A 23537-nucleotide genomic window follows, 5' to 3' on the forward strand; every position below is an offset into this window, starting at 1 on the left:
AAAATAACAACTGGTGACGCAAGCAGACTCGATTAACATTTTATCACCTACGATTTATTGTATTAAGGAATGAAGGGCCTCTGAAAATTATCGTGCCCATGGCGGCCGTTGACTACCACCCTTTAACTAATAACTACATAGTTACCCCTAATTGGGACCCAGGTATAATACTGCTACACTATGACTTATCGTGTACGTATGAATATCCGTATATGTTCTCGTGTAATTAATGGCTAATAATAAATTCCACACAATTAAATAATTAACCCATCATCTATATTACTTTCACACAAATCCACAGCGGCACAGCTATTATTATACTACCATACTACTGTACATTGTTTAATAGTTACGTCGTTTGACCTAAATATGAATACCACCTTACACGTTCAATACTTGAGACTAATTAAACAATCGCAACTCATTTTGTAACATAAAATAATAATATACCCAAAATGATTATTTTAGCCTTCAATAGTATCGAATTTTCGTTCGTGTTTTTACACAACGTGTACATAATATGTTAAATTATAAATGTGAAAATGGCATCTAAATAATTTAAAATACTCAAATTAGTTGAATATTTTATGTGCAAATAAAATTTGTTTATTGATAACAAAAAACTGTATTTTAAAATTGTTAAAGCTGTTGCTGTACAGTGTACTTGAATACAATTTTAAATTAAATAAATACACATCAATTGTCAAAAAAATTTCTCTGTACATGGAGAAATCCATAACGATTTTTTAAAAAAATACGAATGTAGTTGAAAATATCAGTGGAAAAAAAACTATCTATAACTGATATAATTGTGATGACTTAATAAAAAAAAACAAATCAAAATTTATTCTTAAGATGGTTCTAAGATAAATGCATAAAATATAATTGGTAAATGTTAAATTTGTAAGTATATACTGTACCCTGATTTATTAATTTGCATGTGATTTACAAGCACAGAGTAACTTACTACTCAACAGTATAAAGAATAAAAAAAAAAAAACGAAGAAACGAAATTAAATACGTGTCGATATAATGATATTAAGCGTTCATTTTCTATACAAAAAAAATATAAAACTCGCGTGCACTCTTTCTTAAAACAAGAAATACTGGACTCTTTATGATAGCTGTCAATTAACAATGATGTTACAGAACAATACAATTTACGTTTGAAAACACTATTGTTGAATTTTTTAAATTAAACAAACAAAATGCCTATTGTAATTTATAATTAACTGAAAATATTGTTGTTGTAGTCAGTTGCATTAAATATATATTTTTTATTTTAAGTTATTACCAATTGTTTTAGTTAAATTGGCTTCCAAAGTAAATTTAATAATGGACGAGGGCTCAGCCACAGATGGTAAAAACTTTTTTTTATGTATAAAATAATAAAAAATAAATTCAAAAAAGTGAATGTAGTCTCTTAAGACGGAAACGACGTTTTTTGAAACTGTATATTCAATGGTATATGAATACTACTTTTGCTTCTAGACGGGTATACGTAATGAAGATGATACATATTAAATCAAATACGTCATTTGAATATTCAACTGGTGGGAGCAATAAGCGGGTTGGTGTTCTATACTGAGAGGCGACCGTGGTCCACTACAAAAGCACCGGGTGCTCACAATCGATCAACATTCACATTCAGTTAGATCTGCGATCAACACATACACACAATGAAAGTAATATTGTTTTCGGCGTGCGCATTCGCGCTGTGCGCCTACACCTTAGCCGCAGAACAGTCGGCTAAGACGGCAAAATCAGACGATAACCAATCCAAGAGAAGCGTGTCCGAATTCGAATACGGACAAGGTGGTTCTGAAATCGCGAGCAGCGGCTACGGACACGGAGACTTTAGTGCCGGACACGGAGACTTCGGTGCAGGGCATGGAGGCTTTAGTGCTGGATACGGAGACTTTAGTGCCGGACACGGTGACTACAGTTCAGGACACGCAAACATCGGCGGAGATTACGCATACGGTGGCTATCAACAATCGTCGTACGAACACCACGTGCCCGTCAAGACCATAACCAAAAATGTGCCACAACCGTACCCCGTAGAAGTAGCCAAGCCGTACCCTTACCCAGTCAAGGTGGCCGTTCCAGTCGACAAGCCGTACACAGTTGAAGTACCCAAACCGTACGCTGTGCACGTTGAGAAACCGTACCCCGTCAAAGTTCCAGTGCCCCATCCTTACCCCGTGGTCAAGGAAGTACACGTACCCTACAAAGTGCCTGTCGATCGCCCATACCCCGTGCACGTCGACAAACCGTACCCCGTGTACGTCGAGAAGCAAGTGCCGTACCCGGTGGAGAAACAAGTCCACGTACCAGTCAAAGTTCCGGTCGACCGCCCATACCCCGTGCACGTGCCCGTCGACAAGATCGTACCGTACCCGGTCGAGAAGCCCGTCCACTATCCGGTTAAGGTCCCAGTCGAACGCCCGTACCCCGTACCCGTGGTGAAGAGCATCCCATATCCGGTCGAGAAGGAAGTGCCGTATCCAGTGTACAAGACTATCCCGTATCCGATTAAAGTGCCCGTCAAAGTCGCCGTTCCAGTGCCGTACCCGGTTAAGACATACCAGCCCGAACACTACGAACACCAAGAACACCACCAAGAACATCACGGAGAACACGATTACCATCACGGTAGCAGCGGATATTAAACTAACAAACTCCTTGATCTAGTCACACTACATTTAAGTCCAATTATTAACTATTTTTTATTTTAATTGAATGTTTTTTTCTTTGTAATGTAATGGAAGCGTTTAGAAAATCTTTTATCGTATTCGATCGTTTTTTTTTTTCTAGAAAAAAGTGAAAAGATTTTGATAGTTCTATCGGCAATATTATTATGTCTGGTTGAGCCGTGAAATACTTTATAGTGTATATACCACAACGATATTAATAATACTCTATACATGATACAATAGTGTAATTGTTTGGGTATTATTTATATTGGCCCATTTTTATATATCTATGTATTAATCGTATCCTTTTATCTATGTACATTACAAATATATAAATGTACGTCAATGTATATTGTATAACTTTCTATTGTTATTAAACATATAAATAAACATGTTTCACTTATATTATTGTAATGTATTCTATTTTACATCTGTAATGTCTGTATCTGAAACTCGTCCAATAGGTATTGAAACAAATTCTAGACTTTGGTGAATACTGCAGTTGTCTTTTTAGCTGTTTGTATTTAATATATTGAAGTATTTTGTCATTGTTGCATACTATTTTTTTGTATAAAAATAATGTTTGGGAGTTTTTAATTTACTTTTGATTGGGAAATATACTTTCTTAAAAAAATTTAGAAAATGTATTATTTCACAAAATTGTGTTATATAACTGATTAGGCATTAGTAGTTATTAAAACCTATACTAACTAATTTTATAGTCATTTTATAATTATTTGTAAGATTATAATCCTTTGTATAGTATAATCAATGCTTTAAAAATTAAATCAGTAATAACATTACATCGGGGGTGGGTAAATCGAGTAGATCGAGACGATAACTGCGCACTGTAACAATCCTTATATTTATGCTTGATACACATGAAATAACACAAATATATTAAATATTTTTATGAAGATATCCACTGTAGCGTATAGACAAAATAATATTATACATTTATATAGTTTAGATAATATATAAAATATTCATCACACTGACGGCAATCTTTGACCCGATTAAATTTTTTATATCGTCTCGTTATTGTTTTGGACACGTACCCATAAATACGCGACGTTGCGTCTACGGCCCAAATTAAACTTAACATAAAACGATGAAATATTTTTTTGCCATCGACACCACTATGTTTGAATTTTCACGTAATTCATATACATATAGTTACATCAAGTTTGTATCAAGTTTATCTACAAAAAAAAATATATATGGATATAAAACTTCCGTATGCACTAACGACTGGGCTTCCAAACATATAATATTGTATACATACGAGCTTAATCGAAATTGAAACTTAAATCCAAAAAAGTTTTCAAACGTACATCGACTACACAGGTCCATGAAAAGAAAAATGGAGAACAGCTATAATCCTGAGTACGGTAAAACTATTCACACTATATTTGTTGACACAAATCCCGAACGTCGTTCTTCCTTAAATCCTAATGGTTCCTATATCATGAGGGTCATACTATATAGCCCGTCGACTTTAAAATGAAACCTATACGTGTTTCAGATAAACTAACTACGATGGCATTATAAATAGAGTACGAATGTGGTTAAAGCAGTAAAAAATTTAAAAAAAAAAAAACATTTTAGTATAGAAAAAAATAATTAAAATTCATAGAGAAAACGTCAAAAATCAATTTTTTCTTATATATAGGCTTACATAGTTTTGATAAAAGAATAGTGAGCATTGAAGATCAATTTTAAAAAAAATAATAGGAAGAATATTTCAATTTTAATGAATTTATAAGTAATTTTAATAAATAAAATTCATTTTTAATTTTTGAAGACTATAGATACAAAAATTGTTAACTATATAATATCTATTCAATGTAGTTATTTATCTGGTCATTAAAAAACTAAATTCAAGTATTAATAGTATTGAGTATAAGGAAATAAAATTCCTCTATTAAGTAAATTTCCCACTCAGACCCCTGATTCATTGCCAATATCAAATTTGCTTATTATGTGCGTTGTTAACTGTACAGACTGTAAATTATCTTATCTTAAATAAAAATATATACATATAAGGCAGTATCTAATTTATATTCTAAAAGAACTTTCAAAAGTAAAATATAATTCAGTTTATATTGGAATCATCAATAAAAAATAGAAGTTCATTGAAAGCACAACATTAAAAAAATACAATAATCTTTCTTTAAAATTAAAAAATGATAAAAAAAAGCGTTTGTCTGATGTCTATAGTTAAAAAAAATGATTATATAAATAATTTAATCTTTTATTTTATATAGTTATTAAGTATAAGTGATTTAATAGAAATTAAATAAAATGTTAATAATATTGGAAGAAAATTGAAAATTAAAACAATATAAAAATTACATATGGTTGAACTTCATTGAAAATCAAAAAATGTATAATAAATAACGAAATATTAAGCATATATGCATATATAATTACATGAATAATATTATAATATATTGTGTCATACATATTATCACGAGGATTATAGATTAAATATTTAATAATATGTAAAAGAAAATACTATAATACTATTTTTAAACATAATAACTTAAGGATTAAAAATTAGTACATTAGCAGGTTACGTATAAAAACTTAAGGTGCTAAATCTATTAAACGTCGTAAATTATTAAGTAGAGTGCTACTTATAATTATTACTCTGATTGAATAAAATAAATACATATATTACGACGATAACCAGTGTTTTTACGTTCTGTATACGAGTACACTTCATTTTTAAGTAATAGTTGCTTACATTTTACCACAAAATGTTCACCACATGATTACCGTTTTTAATACTTTGATTGAAGTTCTAATAGTAGTTATGACTTGTGAACGTTAAACATATATTTTTGTATTGAATACAAATAATTTTAACGTTTCAGTAAATCCGATTGAATAATATAACACGAATATCATAATGTGCACAAGGCGGGATTTCTGTTCTGTTAACCATGCGTGGATTATATTATATTGATAATAAAACAACTTTTAGCCTCAACGTGGAAATATGTTATGAAGATGATATTTTAATAGTTGAAATACGTAACTCACACATTCGACGGGTGGGAGCGATAACCCGGTTTTGGCACTCCCGGAAGGAGCACCAACGGTTGACTACAAAAGTACCTGACGCCGACAATTGAGCACCATTCACATTCAGCTCGGTCTGCGGCAGGTTCGACGACGACTAACTCACGAATACACGTACGATGAAAGTAATATTGTTTTCGGCGTGCGCATTCGCGCTGTGCGCCTACACCTTAGCCGCAGAACAGTCGGCTAAGACGGCAAAATCAGACGATAACCAATCCAAGAGAAGCGTGTCCGAATTCGAATACGGACAAGGTGGTTCTGAAATCGCGAGCAGCGGCTACGGACACGAAGACTTTAGTGCCGGACACGGAGACTTCGGTGCAGGGCATGGAGGCTTTAGTGCTGGATACGGAGACTTTAGTGCCGGACACGGTGACTACAGTTCAGGACACGCAAACATCGGCGGAGATTACGCATACGGTGGCTATCAACAATCGTCGTACGAACACCACGTGCCCGTCAAGACCATAACCAAAAATGTGCCACAACCGTACCCCGTAGAAGTAGCCAAGCCGTACCCTTACCCAGTCAAGGTGGCCGTTCCAGTCGACAAGCCGTACACAGTTGAAGTACCCAAACCGTACGCTGTGCACGTTGAGAAACCGTACCCCGTCAAAGTTCCAGTGCCGCATCCTTACCCCGTGGTCAAGGAAGTACACGTACCCTACAAAGTGCCTGTCGATCGCCCATACCCCGTGCACGTCGACAAACCGTACCCCGTGTACGTCGAGAAGCAAGTGCCGTACCCGGTGGAGAAACAAGTCCACGTACCAGTCAAAGTTCCGGTCGACCGCCCATACCCCGTGCACGTGCCCGTCGACAAGATCGTACCGTACCCGGTCGAGAAGCCCGTCCACTATCCGGTTAAGGTCCCAGTCGAACGCCCGTACCCCGTACCCGTGGTGAAGAGCATCCCATATCCGGTCGAGAAGGAAGTGCCGTATCCAGTGTACAAGACTATCCCGTATCCGATTAAAGTGCCCGTCAAAGTCGCCGTTCCAGTGCCGTACCCGGTTAAGACATACCAGCCCGAACACTACGAACACCAAGAACATCACGGAGAACACGATTACCATCACGGTAGCAGCGGATACTAAATCAATTAACACTTCAATCTAGTCAAACCCGAGTCCAAGTCAGCTATATATACATTTACAACGTGTACGGGTATAGCATATATTAAGTAGGTATATCATACTCGCACGTTGTAATTGTATGAGTACTTTAGATAATGTTTATCCTACAGTATTTTATGATCAAATCGTATAATAATTATTTGTTAAATGTTGTATTCTTTGAAATTTGAAAGATCTCGATAGTTGAGTCGTCACAATATTATTAAACTAAACCAATAGTATATACTATATAGAATAATATACTAATAATACAATATTTGCGTGACAAAAAAAAAAAAGTTATTATGAAAGTTATATATTAATTGTTTTTGTATTTTTTCTATAAAATCTTCTTTATACTATTTTTTTTTTTATAAGTTAATATTTTAATATTATCTTTGTTTATGTATATTTTATGTTTATGTAAAATATATATTATGCTATAATCTATTTTTTGTACACCATTCTATATTATATTATAGATTGTTAATAAAAAACAATTTTTATATTATGTCACATATTTTTATTCAATTTCACTTTTACATATTATTTAATCATCTATCGAAATAGCATAACAAACAGTTATCGTATTATCACTATTAAAAGTTTTGGTTTTGGTTATTTGTGTTTACACTAGCTGTTTATCCGTTAAAAAAAAAAAAACCTTACTTATATAGCAGTGTATAATATTTTCGATCTACTGAAAATAATCATCAAAATCATAGAAATGGATGACCATGATGCTGACAATAAAATTTATAAACGACCATAATATTTTAATGTAGTGAATTGTGTCAAATTAAAATAACACAATAGCATAAAGTATTAGGTCTAATACAGGTACAAATATATTAACATTTAAATATATATTTAATTCAAATAATATGATGTTGTTAAATTTTTTATTAGACAGGAATATTATGTGCTTGCCTACGTACAATGTTAAAATTGCAAACCACCAACCATGATATTATTTGCAGATTAAAACACCGTTAATAATCCATTAATTTTATACCTACGTGATTGTAAATTAGTTAAAATTCTGTATAATAGTGTACATTATTTTCACAATATAATAATATTTAGTTGATTTTTTACATAATTGATGAGTTTTAATAGTTTATAGTTAAAATCTCATCAAATAAAAAAAATAAGATTATTTATTTACATAAATAATTATAAAAGGAATATTTATCAATCGGTGCATTATTTATTTATATACTAGTATGATGTAAATAATATAGAACACAATTAAATTAAAAATAACAACGGACACAAAGTTTCTAAAATTTTACAATTTAATATTATTATTATAATTCAAGTCTGAAAAATAAGTTAGGAAATAATATTTCAAAAAAGGAATAGGCTAAAAGTTAAAACAATTTTTTTTTATTACTATTTAGAGTGTAGAATGTAGGGATATTATCGAATATTTCGTATGTTCTTAAATATTTTATTCTTGATTAAATAGTTTTTTTGTTTATCTGAAGCTACTAAAAATACAGTACATTAGTTTTTATTTATATTTTAATCAATTTGAGATGTAATATTTAGCTAACACAAATGGTTTTAAGAAACTGAATTATAGATTTTATAAATATGATTCATATTAAAAATCTAATTTTTGCTTTAAGGTCATATTCGCGATTAATTATAATAATATTATTGCTTTTAGAATATTAGTTTTGACTTGCAATTACAATTTTATTAAGAAATCCAATAAAGCCATAATCATTTTGTATCTAAGTGAAGCATAGAATATCTTTTTTACGTTTTTGTTGCTTTTGTAGAAATTAAACACTTTTAGCTTTACTACCAACATCATTGTAACAAAACTGGAATTTTAGAAGTAACGATTTATTACTAAAAAACAAAAAGCATTAAAATAACGAAAAGTGAAATAAGGATTTCCATTAAAAATAGAAAGTTTTGTAACAGAAAAGTCTGTTCACGTTCAACTTTTCGAATGATTCATCGAAATGTGAACATTTATTATAATTTATACATACCATACAGGGTGATTATTTCAACAATAAAAACTAGTTTGGTTTTAATGGTTTTTGAATTTTTTTTTTTACATACATTTTGATCACGAATAAAAATTATTATTTCTGTTTGAATAATTTTTTTTTATTTGTAATCGTTTTAATATTTTCCTTAAATTTCTTGTTTCGTAATTATTGACAGTAGGTATTTATTTTCACTTTAATTTTCTAACGAAGAATATTTTTCTGAGAATTTAAATGCATAAAAATCTATTTATTAACGAGTCGTTCATTAGTGATAACTAATAAAAATTTAAAGTTTTGACGAGTGAAGTAACAAACCAACATTTTACGAGGTACCACTTTGCCAATTCACTCCACACATAGCTTTAAATACTAATAACTTTTTTTATAACTAGTTAGAAATTCGATTCTTTCAGAAAAATCCCTACTTCGGAAAATAAAAGTACCTATATGGTTTCTTTCAAAACTATTGATAAACCATTGTTTTAAGATATTTTTTTAACGTTTAGAGGTACTTTTATTTTTTTAGATTAAGTGTGCTTACTGTTACGATAATGACTCTGTATATGTATAGTTTTAAATCAATATAGAAAAAAATTAAATTAAAAAAATTCGTATCCTTAAACTAACCGCAGGTACCATATTAGTATGTACAGTCGACAACCGTTTTACGGAAAAACGACGGTCAACCATATATTGGTAACAAACACGCATTAAAAATAATTTTTCTCCTAAATCACAAGATACTCGGTAAATAATTTTCTTCGATTTTCCAACTAACACTGGCACGGAGGGGTGTTCCGTGTAATGGATTGCAGTCGTTTCCTCGGACCATTTGCCCGGACGTATAGGTGCGGCGTATCCAGGTCTGCATTTCGCGAAAACCATGGCTACAGTTAAATTACTCTTCATACAACACGATGCAACGCGTGTTTCAGTATTATATACGTATATAGCGTATTATTATCCAATAGCTATTGCTTTACGAAAATTCATTCTTACCGGAATCTATATACATATAGAAACCCGCAATCTGTAGGCACGTATATATTTGTTTCGTATAGAGTTCCATTTATATTCGTTAGTTAGTCCACACTCGTACTTCGTAATCGAATGAGTGCGAATACGTTTTGAAAACAAAAAAAAAACTGGGAACAGTTTAAATCATTACATTTACGTTTTACGGTAAATTACATAACACGATTATTACTTTTTATAAAATAACAAAAAATATGAAAAGCTCTAATAATCGTGTTATCATATAACTGTAACCTAGTTATATTAAATTTAATTAACGGCGACGTAACCATCATCGTAACCAGTTTCAAAATAAGTGTATCATAAAATGCAGAAAAATACATAATTGGTATTATATTTTAATCTAAAAACTCACCAACTTTAATTGAAAATATTTAAAGTTCATAACCGTTGTAACTTGAGCTGGTGACTATTCGAATGTAAAATATATTATATTATTATAAAATCGTATTACTTTCGAAAAATGTAATTCAATTTTATAATTCCAAACAGTCTAATTAAACGTCAGATATTATATTGTACAACAGAAAGTACTAAGATAGTTAGATACTATATTGGTAACACGAATAATATGTTATTATTATGACAATAAAGACGCACGCGTTAAAATATTTTATGAAAATTCTTCAGTGGACATACATACGCATTATTTATTTACATATTTATTATTATAAAATTTATGTGAGTCAATAAATATACATCGTCAAAAAGAACAAAATAAACATAGCATAAGATAGGTTAAAAAATCAAGTTTGAGTACTAAAGCTAATAACATTGTATGAAAAAAATAAATTAATAATAATTAAATAAGCAACTCCCATTTTAACTAAATATATTTTATACAATACAATCGATATTTCCATGATATCACCATACAATAATTACAGTTTCAAGTTGTAAACAAATCTCATAAGTATCTTGTATAATCGTAATTATATAGTTCCATCTAAATATAGTAAGCAGTATTACGTATCATTATATTATTATTTACTATACCTAACACTACACCTATGTATTTATTATAATACATCAAAATTATATTTTAGTAATATATGTAGTAATTGATACGAATAACTTTTACATACTGACGATATATATTTATTTATTAATTTCATTTTTTAAGTTTATTTTTAGTAACCGTTGTGCAAAACAAGAAGTTATTATTTAAATTTTTTATCTGCCCATACTGGCAGTATATATTAATATGGCGAATGATTCTAAATTTAGCACCAACAACCAGTTTTATATATCGAGTTATGTGGCGCTTATTTTGAGCAGAATATAGGAAGATCGTTTTTTACGACAATTGCATTTATAGTATTTGTGGAATGAAAACAAATTATGTAAACTTAATGCACACGAAACATGTTCTTGTATGCAAATAAATCCCACAAATAAAATGTCAACATTATAAAATAGTAAATATAATATTTCATTTCACACCAAAAACGAAAGTACTTTTTTATTCACCAACCCATACGATACAGATATTAGCTGTAACCAACGATAAATGGATGATACATATTATTACGTCCCACAATCGACTAATCACATATTATTACTGATATCAAAACGATCGATTATAATAAATTTTCGCACTTCCTGTTCATCTCAGATTCATAATAACATAATATTGTTATGTCCACTTTTTCACGCTATAGATATAATAATAAAATGTAATAATGTAATAATATAACATGAAATTATGACACTAGATAATATATTATTAATTTATTACCCACGAGTAAACTAGTTTATTTCTCATACATATCCGTCAGCCCATTTGCATTTATGCACTCGTACACGCTGTTTTTTTTTCTATTTTTATAGAGGTGCCCATAGGTAGACATGAAGTTTTGTTTACGACTGTATCAGATAACATTATTATAAAATTAATTTCGATATCGTTAAATCGTGCGTTCCGTGCTCCTGTATACACATTATACATTTTCCTGTGTACCGTGTAGGTATAATAATGTATGTTTCCCCTTGATCGGGTGTTTTCATCAGATAAACTAGTATAAATGGATTTCCATCCACACCAACCAATGCGAAAACAAAACTGAGCATTTGCACTAGTGCCACGTATTCCAATCTACTGCAATGTCCATAATGTGCAAGGTTAGGTATGCGAACCAATTTATTATAATACCTTTGTAAGGTAGTTTCACAATTTTAACCGAATGTGACATTTTCAATGTTCCTCGCTCGTCACTATAAAAATATAGATAGTGCTTCTTGAAACCTTGTGTCTAAGGTATGGGAGAGCATACAATTTCATCTTAAACTCAACTTTGAATAATAATATTAGGTACTCACATTATTATTCACCATAATCAATATAAATGATTAAAAACTATTGATAGGTATAATATATTTTAAAATCGAAAATACGAGTTTCTACTGACGAGGACTAGTTAGTACCTATAATACTATATATTATTGTGAACATTTTTTTTTTTTTGTCCATTATTCGTTTGTCATTTCCGACAAGTTTCATATTATGTTTTCGAAACGGTATAACATTTTAAGTTAGGATCAAAAATAACGCAAAAATGAAAATATAGACTTTTGCATGGTACGATATAACACAATATTGTAGCGACGACCAAAAACCGGACGCCAACGCCATGCAAGACCTTCACCCAGCGGAATTGTCGTCGCGGACCATGCACGTGCCTGTGCAATCATGTGCCCGCGTCTCGCATCATTCTAATTAATTTATTATGCGTGGCGGAACAGTATTGTAGTACATAAGTACATCATATTATCGTTTTTTAAACGATCACACGTAACACGTTATATTACACGAGATGAGAAAAAAACGAACAAATAAATTAACTCGAATAAATCACATGTGAAGATTTAAATATGCATCACAACGCGATGTAAATATAGTATAATAATAGAAATGTATAAATGTATGTTATATATTTTAATACATACACTTTAATATTTCATATAAACATTTAGTAGCCCCCCGACCGTATAAGTACCATCACGAAAATGATCTTTGTAGATGTGAGTGCATCAAATGACCCTTTTATAGGTCTAATACATTTTTAAGCACGTCGTGCACATATAATATCATATAATATGGGCGTTAACAAATATTAAAAACTACAGTATACATATAATATGAACGATCGTATTGTAGAGATGAAAAATTATTTTAAAATAGTGTTTATATAATTTTGTAAAATGTATTCGTGTTATATCCTTAATCGCAAAATCATTATACCCGGAACATCAAATAGTGGGTGGTGGCAAATATAAATGTATTATTTTATTAAAAAATGTATACCTGTAAAAATAGTATGTAAATAAAAAAAATCCCAACTTAACCGATAGGTTTTAGAGAATGTAGAATGGTCAATTGGTATACATTTACACATAGAATTGCTAGTCTATTTCTTGTCACAGGAGTAAGAATAATAGATCCGATATTGCGTTCAAGTATAATGCGATTGAATGTATAAACTATAACAAACATATTAACATTTTATCGTTTGTTGACAAGTCCGTTTGTTAAGCCACCGACCTTGGAGAACTAATATAAATATATAATTGAACTTGACAACTTGTATATGCATAATATTATAATATTTATCATAGCCTAGTTACTTTATTATTATTATTATATTACTTAAAAGTTATGGTAGTATTTTTATTTTTACGTTTACTTACATTTAATCGAGTGATAAAATATTGTCGTATCTAAACTTTCAATATAATATTACGACTATTAAAATTATTGTAATTACAACATTGTTATAGTTCATGAATAACCTTTAATCAGACAACGAAATATGTATTAAAATAAACCTTCAGCGTTATAAATCGTAAAAGGAGAAAGAAAGATAAAAAAAAATAATTGAAATTCGTTCAAAATGTATGTTGTATATTCCTAGCTATTAGTTATTATCATATGTTTATAAGGACCAAATGCTTATGTATAGAAAATTATTATCTATACATACACAAGTGGTTGTTTTTCAGTGCCAAAGTACTAAATTTATATTATGTACAGTTGAAATAATAGCATATTTTAACTCATTTGAATTCGTTCATCCATATTTTCTTTCTATATTATTATCATACTACCGTTGTAGTACTTAAAGCTATATTAAAAAAAAAAACTAACTGAATATCATGTAATATAACAAAGGAATAATGTACACTTACTTACCAAAACAGTATTTATAATTTTTTTTTAACACCACATGATTAATCTCTATCAGATTCGTAAAAATGTAATTAAAAACTGACATATAGGCCAGTACGATATTTCATCTGAACCAATTAAATATTATAGACCAACTTACATTCTTTTTCAAAACATGTAATATACGTATAAAAATATAATTTCAAACAATTAAATAAATAGATATATTCTGTACGACCACTATTTATACTAACCACTGATCAAAGAGTAAAATTTAAACAAACATTTGCAGAATTTACATTTAACACAATGCTTAAAAGAAATATTTATGTATAATGTATTAATTCTATATTGTCAGGGTACAAGACTAAAAGAGTCTCAAATTGCGCAGCTGTAGATAGTAAGAAATAAATGACAATTATTTCTTGAATATACAACACATCCATTCATTAAAATCGACCACGTCAAATAAAAAGATAATAAAAATTATACTATTATATTATTAACGATCATAATAAATAATGAAAACTATACACGTGACACATAGAAATATATTATTGGTATTTAAATTAAGTACCTCCGATAACGGAAGTAACCTTCGATGAGTTTTTTCCTAATTACTTTCATTCAATGCACCCGTACGTAATGCATCTTTCTGTTTGTGTTTTTTTTTTCTTGCAGTGACATTATAAAAACGAGTATTTGATAATAATACGGATAAATATTAAAATAAGCATTTAGTGTATTACTGAATTATATATATAAAAAAAAAAACATCAAACCAGTACTGCAGTAGAAAGTATTTTTGACATACCTTATGTAGGGGCAATATGTAGGAAATAATTTCTTTTTGGAAGGTACTGTCTCACACGTTACTACAAAAGCAGGTGAAACGGATGAACGATCATCAGTCGATCAGTTGATTTCAAATCGAATTAAGATGAGCAGAGTAATATTTTTGGTGTGCGGACTGTGTGTCTTCGTTGCTGGTCAAAATATAATCGATAAGAACGATGTTAAAAAAAGAAGTACGTATGATACCGATAATGGTCAAAAAGTACAACTCGAACAAGGAACACCCGACCAAGGAGTATACGACCAAAACGATTTCGGAAAAGGGGTATCACTAGATCAAGGAGCATACGAACAAACAGTAGCAGTAGATCAAGGGACACACAACCAGTTAAGCCAAGTGGCACAAGACCAAATTACACACAGTCAAGAAGCGTACGGTTTGCAAAGTAATCAAGTCCAAGAGGTACACGGTGAGAATCTTTCTAATGGGCCGGCAAAAGTCCAATACCAGACGATCGAAAAGGAGGTGATCCAACCATACCCGGTCGAAGTGGAGAAACGCGTACCATACCCGGTAAAGGTCGAAGTACCCGTCGATCGCCCTTATCCAGTGCAAGTACCCAAGCCGTACCTGGTTCAAGTAGAAAAACCTGTCCCATACGAAGTCAAAGTCAACGTACCACAACCATACACCGTCTACAAGCACGTCCCTTATGAAGTAAAGGTACCCGTCGACAAACCATACACCGTCCATGTACCCGTTCCGTACACAGTGCACGTCCAGAAATTGGTTCCATACGAAGTCATCAAACACGTCCCTTACCCCACCAGCATGTTCGTCGACAGACCGTACACCGTGCTCGTGCCATACGAGAAGCACGTACCGTATATGGTGAACAGGCCGGTTCCCTACCCAGTCAGCGTGCCCGTTGACAAGCCATACCAGGTAATCGTCGAGAAGCGCGTACCGTTCACCGTAAACAAACCCGTTCCGTATATCGTGCACAAGCCAGTTCCGTACCAGGTTAAAGTTCCACAGAGAATTGAAGTTCCGGTACCATATCCGGCTGGTTCTCAAACTGAAAAGCCCTTTGAGTACGATTCGTGAAGGCCAATTGTTCACCAAGTCTCCGGCAACAAACCTGAATACGATTTCTACCAAAGTGAAAACCATGGTGAACATAAGTTTAATTAACTACTATTAGGTGAAAGCTTAACTTAACCTACCTAGTCATTTGTTATTTTTGATATTTATAATATATAGAGCTATTATAGTAAATATAATATTATGTATAAATTTATAAAATTTTTTATGTTTTTAATATAAAATTTGTTATTCATTCGTCTTTCTATACAAGTCGGAATCAAAGTGCTTTCGCTGTATACCATACAAAATATTTTATCCGTAGTGATCCATTCTCCAATAATAATTGGATTCCTATAGTGGTTTTATTTCTTGTGCAGGCCAAATTGAAACAGGCGTATCATTCATATTAATCTATTAGAACAGTTTTTCTCAACCGGTGTGTCGCCGGGTAAGTCCAAACGCGTCGCGGGAAGTACTAATATTAAATGCACGAACCTTGTTGATACTATATTTACAAAAATTAATAGGTATTATTTTTACTTTTTTTTGTTATTGTTTATCACAAAGTATGAACATTTTTAATAGTGTGTCGCCATAATACAAAGGTTGAGAAACACTGAATTAGAACTTAGAAAACAGATTATTCTTGTCGTGTCCGATTATAAAAAAATGCCAATAACAATTATATTATATTGGTACTTTAAAGTAAAATAAAATGTAGGTAAATACTTTGATAATAAAATAAAATAAATCAATTTATAATTAATAATAATGTTATATAGTCTTGTGTTCTTCGAAGAGACAAGTAAACTATTTGAGCTTACTATTTGTTGCACATAGAGTAAGACAGAACGTTTTGTGTATATAAAATACATACTATAATAAACTAAATATCTGCACTTACAATATAAAAAAACTCATATACGTATAATATACATAATATTTATATAATAAAACGTACGTTTTATACCTTTTATTTTAAAAAATACATACTTAAGTTTAAAAAGCATTACTAACTCAAGTAGGTCGAATGAAAATATTTAAAAACCATCTTATATCGACGATTTATCTATATCCTCATTTTTTAACTTTAACTCAATTACGTTTTTTATGTTTTTCTTTCACTGGTTTCGTAAGCTAAATAAGTATTCAGTTTACATATATATATTTATAATATATTATAAATTATTAGCCTGTATTAATTAAATTCATATTACAAAGCAAAGAGATAATACAATACATAATGTTGAGCATTGGCGATAAAATAAGTTGTACTTATATTGTATGATAAAGGTAAAATGTACAGATGTACTTATTCATGAGCAATTTTCGGATAAAAATATATGTTTTTATATGAGACATGTTTAAATTCTATTGACATAGGAATAAATGTAATATTCAAATACGTATGTTTGTTATGGACTTCTCGCACGATGACGTCAATTAATTAATTTTTAAAGTATATGCGTATCGTACATATACAATTATTACAATTGTATATACAATATATTGAGTTAGAATACGTCAGAAACCCTTCCGTATCATTTTTCATTAGGTACTATTTGGCTGAACGCTATGAGAAAGAGGGATTTGTCCGCTGTTGACTAATTGAAAAAAAAAGGTTATATTAGCCTTATAAGGAAATGTCCATCATTGAAAGGGCTTATATTATACAGCTCATACATAACACGTGGACAATATAATATAGGATATCTGTAATGTGTGTTTTGTCGGAGAATATGAAACCGTCCAATGTACGAAATAGTATGTCTGCCATGGTATAAAATGGCATAAACAAAAGAAGAACGCTTTTATTATTTATCATTGTGTATATAAAGTTGAAAGTCTTAAATTAATATTCAAATTTTATCATTAATATCTTTACTCGTGGACTAAAATGAACAAAATAAAAATTAAGATTTGGACTACTATTAAATACAAAAAGTGTTTTTAAAATAAATGCACCACGTTGTGTTAAAATTAATTTTATCTGAGAGTTTAATTTTTATTTAAATATACATTTTAATATAAATTCAAAAATATTTATACAAAGGTACTTCGATACTGAAACATTATAGTATACACGCGTGTACTTTGAAAAAATTGAATAAACATCAATACTATATTATTATTTATTATTAATAAATAAATAAATAAATAATAAATAATCAATTTAAAACAGATTTTTATAATAAATAAAGTAAATATTATGTACATAAAAACTAATAACTAAAAACTAGTTATAAATAGAATATTCACCACATCTCACTAACTTTATATTCATAACTGAAATTATTAACAACAAATTATAATTTTTTTAAATAATATAATAATGTTTTCCTATTTTTATTTAATTATATAACATCAATTTATTGTAATTTATGTACAGTTATATACATTATTTTACTTGAATTTTCAAATGTTTTAAGTAATTAGTTATTGAAATCAATTCAATGACTTCAAATTGGCGATAATTGATGAATGATGATGATTTTTGGAAATAAATTTATTTTAGTAAGTTTTTTAAAACTTAACTTTAAATGTATTTTCCCTCTTGGCTCTCATTAAAACTTTTGATCTAGACTAAGTCGACTCAAGCGCTTCTCGTTTTCCATCTATATTTATAAACCATGTAAAATTAATTCAATTATTTAATAACTATTATATAATTCATATAATTCTTTTACCATTTGATTTAATTTATAAATTATTCATTGTTCAAGTTAAGCAACAAGATTTAAATCCAAAAGATAAAGTTATGTATCTTGAAATATAAATTTTTATTAAAACCATAGTGGTAACATAATATATTTTTTGTTATTTCATCTTATCCAAGTATATAAAATTAATATAATTATTATAAATAGCAATAGATAAACACCAAAATTATTGTACAATAGTTGCTGCATTACTTACATTGAATAAATACATGGGAATATTAATGAACATTGAAATCAATTTCCAATATTAAAACAATTTCAATGATATTAAATTAAATATTTATTTTTCAACGATTCGATTTATTTTAAAGCATTTTGTACTAAAAAAAACAATATGGTATAATATAAATGATAAATTTTCTATCGTTACGAGCAAATCACTAATTACATTTATAAATCATAAAATTATTATGTGTTTGAAAAACTACGAGAAAATAAATATTTAAAAATTATAAATATTATTACGTTGTTTAAGATGGTTTCATATGTCATAGATGAAATAAAAATTGAACACTCTATTGTCACTAATCACGGTTAAATAATATGTATATAGGTTAGTAGGTAGGTATTTATTTAATATTAATAATTATAACTTATAGAATATTAAAATAACTTACTTTAATCAGTAGGTTCTACCAATTTGTTTTTAAATGTATGTATACTATAATTATTAAACAAATACAATAAATTAAAAAATCCGACATAAAAAATAATCCGGAAAAATACTATGAATATTAAACTCTAACTACTCTATACATCTACAATGTGTAGTAGAAGTTGAGAATTATTATTAAAGTCATCGTTTAATTATAGTTAATCTACAATTGTGAATGGGTAATGATATACCAAAACATTGCATATTATACGTATACCTATTACATCTAATTATTTCATATTTTTTTACTCAAAATAGTTATAATGATAAACATTAAACATTTAAAAAAACGTTTAATTAATGTATAATATTAAAATACTATTCTTAACTGCTAATACGATATTTCAATATATTTCTCTGTTCAATATACATATTGTTCTAACATAATTTATTATAAGTTAAAACAATTTAAATATTAATATAAAATACCAATCTAGACTTTCATAACAAATGAACAATATACGTGATGATATGAAATTCTACTACTTGATTATATGGTACTATATAATATATAACACAAAACAAAAACATAAGGTGCATACGCAATTATATTATTAATGCGTGATAATTAGACGTACGATTATCATATCACGCACTAATAAAGTTCGTAGGTATAAAAAAATCGTTTATTCTAAAATGTGTTATGACAATAACAATTATCTTATTATGTGACAATTCGTCGAGATTAGAAAGTAGATTAGTGCGGGAAAATTCTAAGGAGGGGTCATCTTTACAGCATAATATTTCTAGTTGGACGGCGGTGTATCGTTAGATCACACGATACACACTACAAAAAGCCGAGCGCTCTGACGGACGGTCATCAGTCGATCGTTTCGTTCACATTGGACCCATTCTAACCTGACCCATTGATGAGCACCCAGTAAAAGTCTGTATAACGATGACAGTAATGTTGTTGAAAATGACGTATGTCATCGGGTTGTGCACGTTAGTCGCTGGCGGAACAGAGCCGCAGACCAACAAAACTGAGGAGACCGCCGCGGCGACGACGACGACTACAACAACGCCAGCGGTGACGATAACTGACGACGGCAAAGGACATGACAAAAGAGGCATATTCGACACCGGTTACGGTTACTGCCGCGACTAGTTTCAGCAATGTAGTACACGGTCAACACTTCAAGCACAGGCACGAGCAGAGAGTGATCGCCAAGACGATCATCCAGGAGGTGGCCCAACCGTATCCGGTTGAAGTCGAAAAACGCATACCGTACCCAGTAAAGGTCGAAGTACCCGTCGACCGCCCTTATCCGGTGCACGTTCCCAAGCCATATCCGGTGCACGTCGACAAGCCCGTCCCGTACGAAGTCAAAGTCAACGTGCCACAACCCTATATAGTCTACAAGCAAGTCCCGTACGAAGTCAAGTATCCAGTCGACAAACCGTACACAGTTCACGTACCCCAACCATACACTGTTTACGTCGAGAAACGCGTACCTTACGAAGTCGTCAAGCACGTCCCTTATCCCGTTAAGGTTTTTGTCGATAAGCCGTACACCGTGCAAGTGCCCGTCGACAAACACGTCCCGTACACCGTCGAAAAACCCGTACCCTATCCGGTTAAAGTACCAGTAGACCGCCCGTACCCGGTGACCGTCGAGAAGCACGTGCCGTATCCCGTTGACAAACCGGTGCCTTATCCGGTCGAGAAACCAGTGCCTTACCCCGTCAAAGTTCCGGTAAAAGTCCACGTCCCGGTACCTTACGAAGTGAACAGCCACGAACAAAAACTATATGATCAGACTCAACGTAAAGAAGAAACAGAAGAACAGCAACAGCAGTACGAATCTGAAGATAAACAGCAAGAACAGCAATACGAAACAGAAGAACAATCTCAACCGCAACAATACGGACCCGAAGAACAATCTCAACCAGAAGTACAGACACAGCCACAACAATATGAACCTGAAGCACAATCTCAACCACAACAATATGAGCCTGAAATACAGTCACAACCACAACAATACGAACACGAAGAACAATTGCAACCACAACTGCAGTATGTAAATGAAATAAAATCACAACAACGACAACTGCAATATAAAAACGAAGAACAGTTACAAAAACAAGATGATCGCAATGAACAACCACAACAACCTGACGAACGTTCGGAACAAACACAGCAACAAGACGGTGAGCCAGAGAACGTCGATTATCGATAACTATTTTGTTTTTATTTTATTTTTACGAGTCACAAGTTATAGTCACATTATAATGTGATTAGGTTAGATTTTGTGTTACGGTTAACAAAACCGAATGTATTCACCCATGTATTTACATCGGTTGATAACGAATATTATGTATATAGCTATAATGATGAAATCAAATAAAGACTTATTTTATATTAAATGTTGTTATATTTTTCTTACTTTGATATTATTATTATTTATTTATGTGAAACATCTTGTCCTGTTGACGTTGATCTCTCATAATGCGTTTCTCATTTTATCTGAACAGAAGAGAACATTTTTCTGTAAACTGTATTTTGAACCCATTCGTGTTAAACAATTCTTCACAATTTATTCAACGTTCAAATTAAGTAGTATTCGAGTTTTTATCCTTTGCATGTAAGTATATCGCACGTGTATACGTCGTCTAATGGACGATAATACGTGCAGAACAAGTACGGCACGACAACACAACCAATATATAATATTTTAATAATGCACTGTACTCCGTAAACACATATAACATCATTACATTATAACCCTTACGGGGTCGACCCACTCTAATATAATATAATATTGTATCGATCTTAAATATTAATACATTTTTGTGTGATTTAATAACATAATAAAATACGAGTACGCATAAAAAATATATAAATGAATCGGACCCGATCAGCGACAACAAAGAACAACCGGAACGCTTCAAATTGGATCACCGTTGGCTGTTGAGCCATATCACATCATAATATATTATATTATAATAATGTTCAAACGCGGTGAACTACAGCCGGCGTGCGATCGAATATAATAATCGAATCGAATAAAAATATCAGCCGAATCGCGATGACACTAAATGTCTATATAACTTTAATTATTAGCACTACGCCTTGTGTACTGTGTAAGAAAAATACGAACAGCGAAAAAAACAATAATGTACACCGCGTACAATATTAATAATAATAAATGGCACTGGAACGACGACGCATCGATGCTAAACGGATGACCGGCCCGGTGCGTTGTAATAATATTGCTCAAGCAAGCGGCTATCACGTTATCGATGCCACACGGTCACATTACAATCAATTGATAACGAATTCCGATAACATCCGAAAGTATCAAACATAATTATCAGATTATCTATAGTTTTGCATTAGTGCCTATGCATAATTTTGAACAATATATTCGAAACAAAATGAGATAACCGAAACGTATTAATCATAATAATATGATTTGATTAGTTAATTATAATTTATTTACGAACATCGTTCTGTTTTAAAATTTAAATTCGCATTATAACTTCCCTGTGTAAATAAAAGGTATATTATTGGTAGGTAGTATAAAATTAATCAGTATAATAATACAACAGTTAATAACAATTTAAAAATATTAACTCGTATGAAATATCAATAATATTAATTTTATACTCTAAACCATTTATAAAATTCAAATACTATTGCTTATAAATATATTATGTATTAATATACAATTTCTCAATTTAATAACTTGTGCCTATATTAATAATAATAACAATAAAGTCTTATATATTTATAATATATATAAGCTAGATGATGATAAAATAAATGTATTTATTGTCTGATATCTACAGTGATATAATAAATGCTGTATTATTATATCTTTTATTTCTTTTCTCACGCATAATCTCTTCTCTTCCTCTAACTACTTTCACAACTCACCAATCATCCGTCTTATGCGCATTGCCAATACTGACCCTTCATCGTCCCCCTAAAATTGAGCACGTTTCCTCTGAGCCAATATTATTATTGTTTATTGCTCTACTTTTATATTAATAGGGTTCGTCCAGGTATTTTAAAATAAAATAAATAAAAATTCAAAATATAAGCTAGGTACCTATCCATCTCGCCATTAAATACTTTGATGTCTATGGGAATAACCTGTCCATTGTAACTAATTCTATTTGTATGTTTATCTCTTATTATGTAATCATTATGTTCATTTATAT

At 30.7% G+C, this 23537-nt stretch overlaps 3 protein-coding genes across 3 annotated transcripts; all 3 read left to right on the forward strand.

The window, feature by feature from the left end:
* The first annotated feature begins 1633 nt into the window (after positions 1–1633).
* LOC113550118 (tetra-peptide repeat homeobox protein 1-like) lies at positions 1634–3099 on the forward strand. Its single transcript, XM_026951777.1, has one exon. It carries the CDS (start codon positions 1680–1682, stop codon positions 2670–2672), a length of 993 nt encoding a protein of 330 aa, XP_026807578.1. The 5' UTR covers positions 1634–1679; the 3' UTR covers positions 2673–3099.
* Positions 3100–5844: 2745 nt separating this feature from the next.
* Positions 5845–7194, forward strand: LOC113550119 (tetra-peptide repeat homeobox protein 1-like). The gene has a single exon (XM_026951778.1). It carries the CDS (start codon positions 5903–5905, stop codon positions 6881–6883), a length of 981 nt encoding a protein of 326 aa, XP_026807579.1. The 5' UTR covers positions 5845–5902; the 3' UTR covers positions 6884–7194.
* Positions 7195–14983: 7789 nt separating this feature from the next.
* LOC113555053 (titin-like) lies at positions 14984–21737 on the forward strand. Its single transcript, XM_026959394.1, is given in 3 exon segments — positions 14984–16003; positions 20232–20465; positions 20467–21737. Coding segments are annotated over 3 exon segments (2268 nt in total). The 5' UTR covers positions 14984–15053; the 3' UTR covers positions 21551–21737.
* Positions 21738–23537: the final 1800 nt, after the last annotated feature.

This window comes from Rhopalosiphum maidis, chromosome 1, assembly GCF_003676215.2.
Source record: "Rhopalosiphum maidis isolate BTI-1 chromosome 1, ASM367621v3, whole genome shotgun sequence".
NCBI lineage: Eukaryota > Metazoa > Arthropoda > Insecta > Hemiptera > Aphididae > Rhopalosiphum > Rhopalosiphum maidis.

Excerpts from the sequence above, each read along its gene's own strand:
- LOC113550119 (XM_026951778.1), top strand. The coding sequence starts at position 5,903 with ATGAAAGTAATATTGTTTTCGGCGTGCGCATTCGCGCTGTGCGCCTAC.
- LOC113550118 (XM_026951777.1), top strand. The coding sequence starts at position 1,680 with ATGAAAGTAATATTGTTTTCGGCGTGCGCATTCGCGCTGTGCGCCTAC.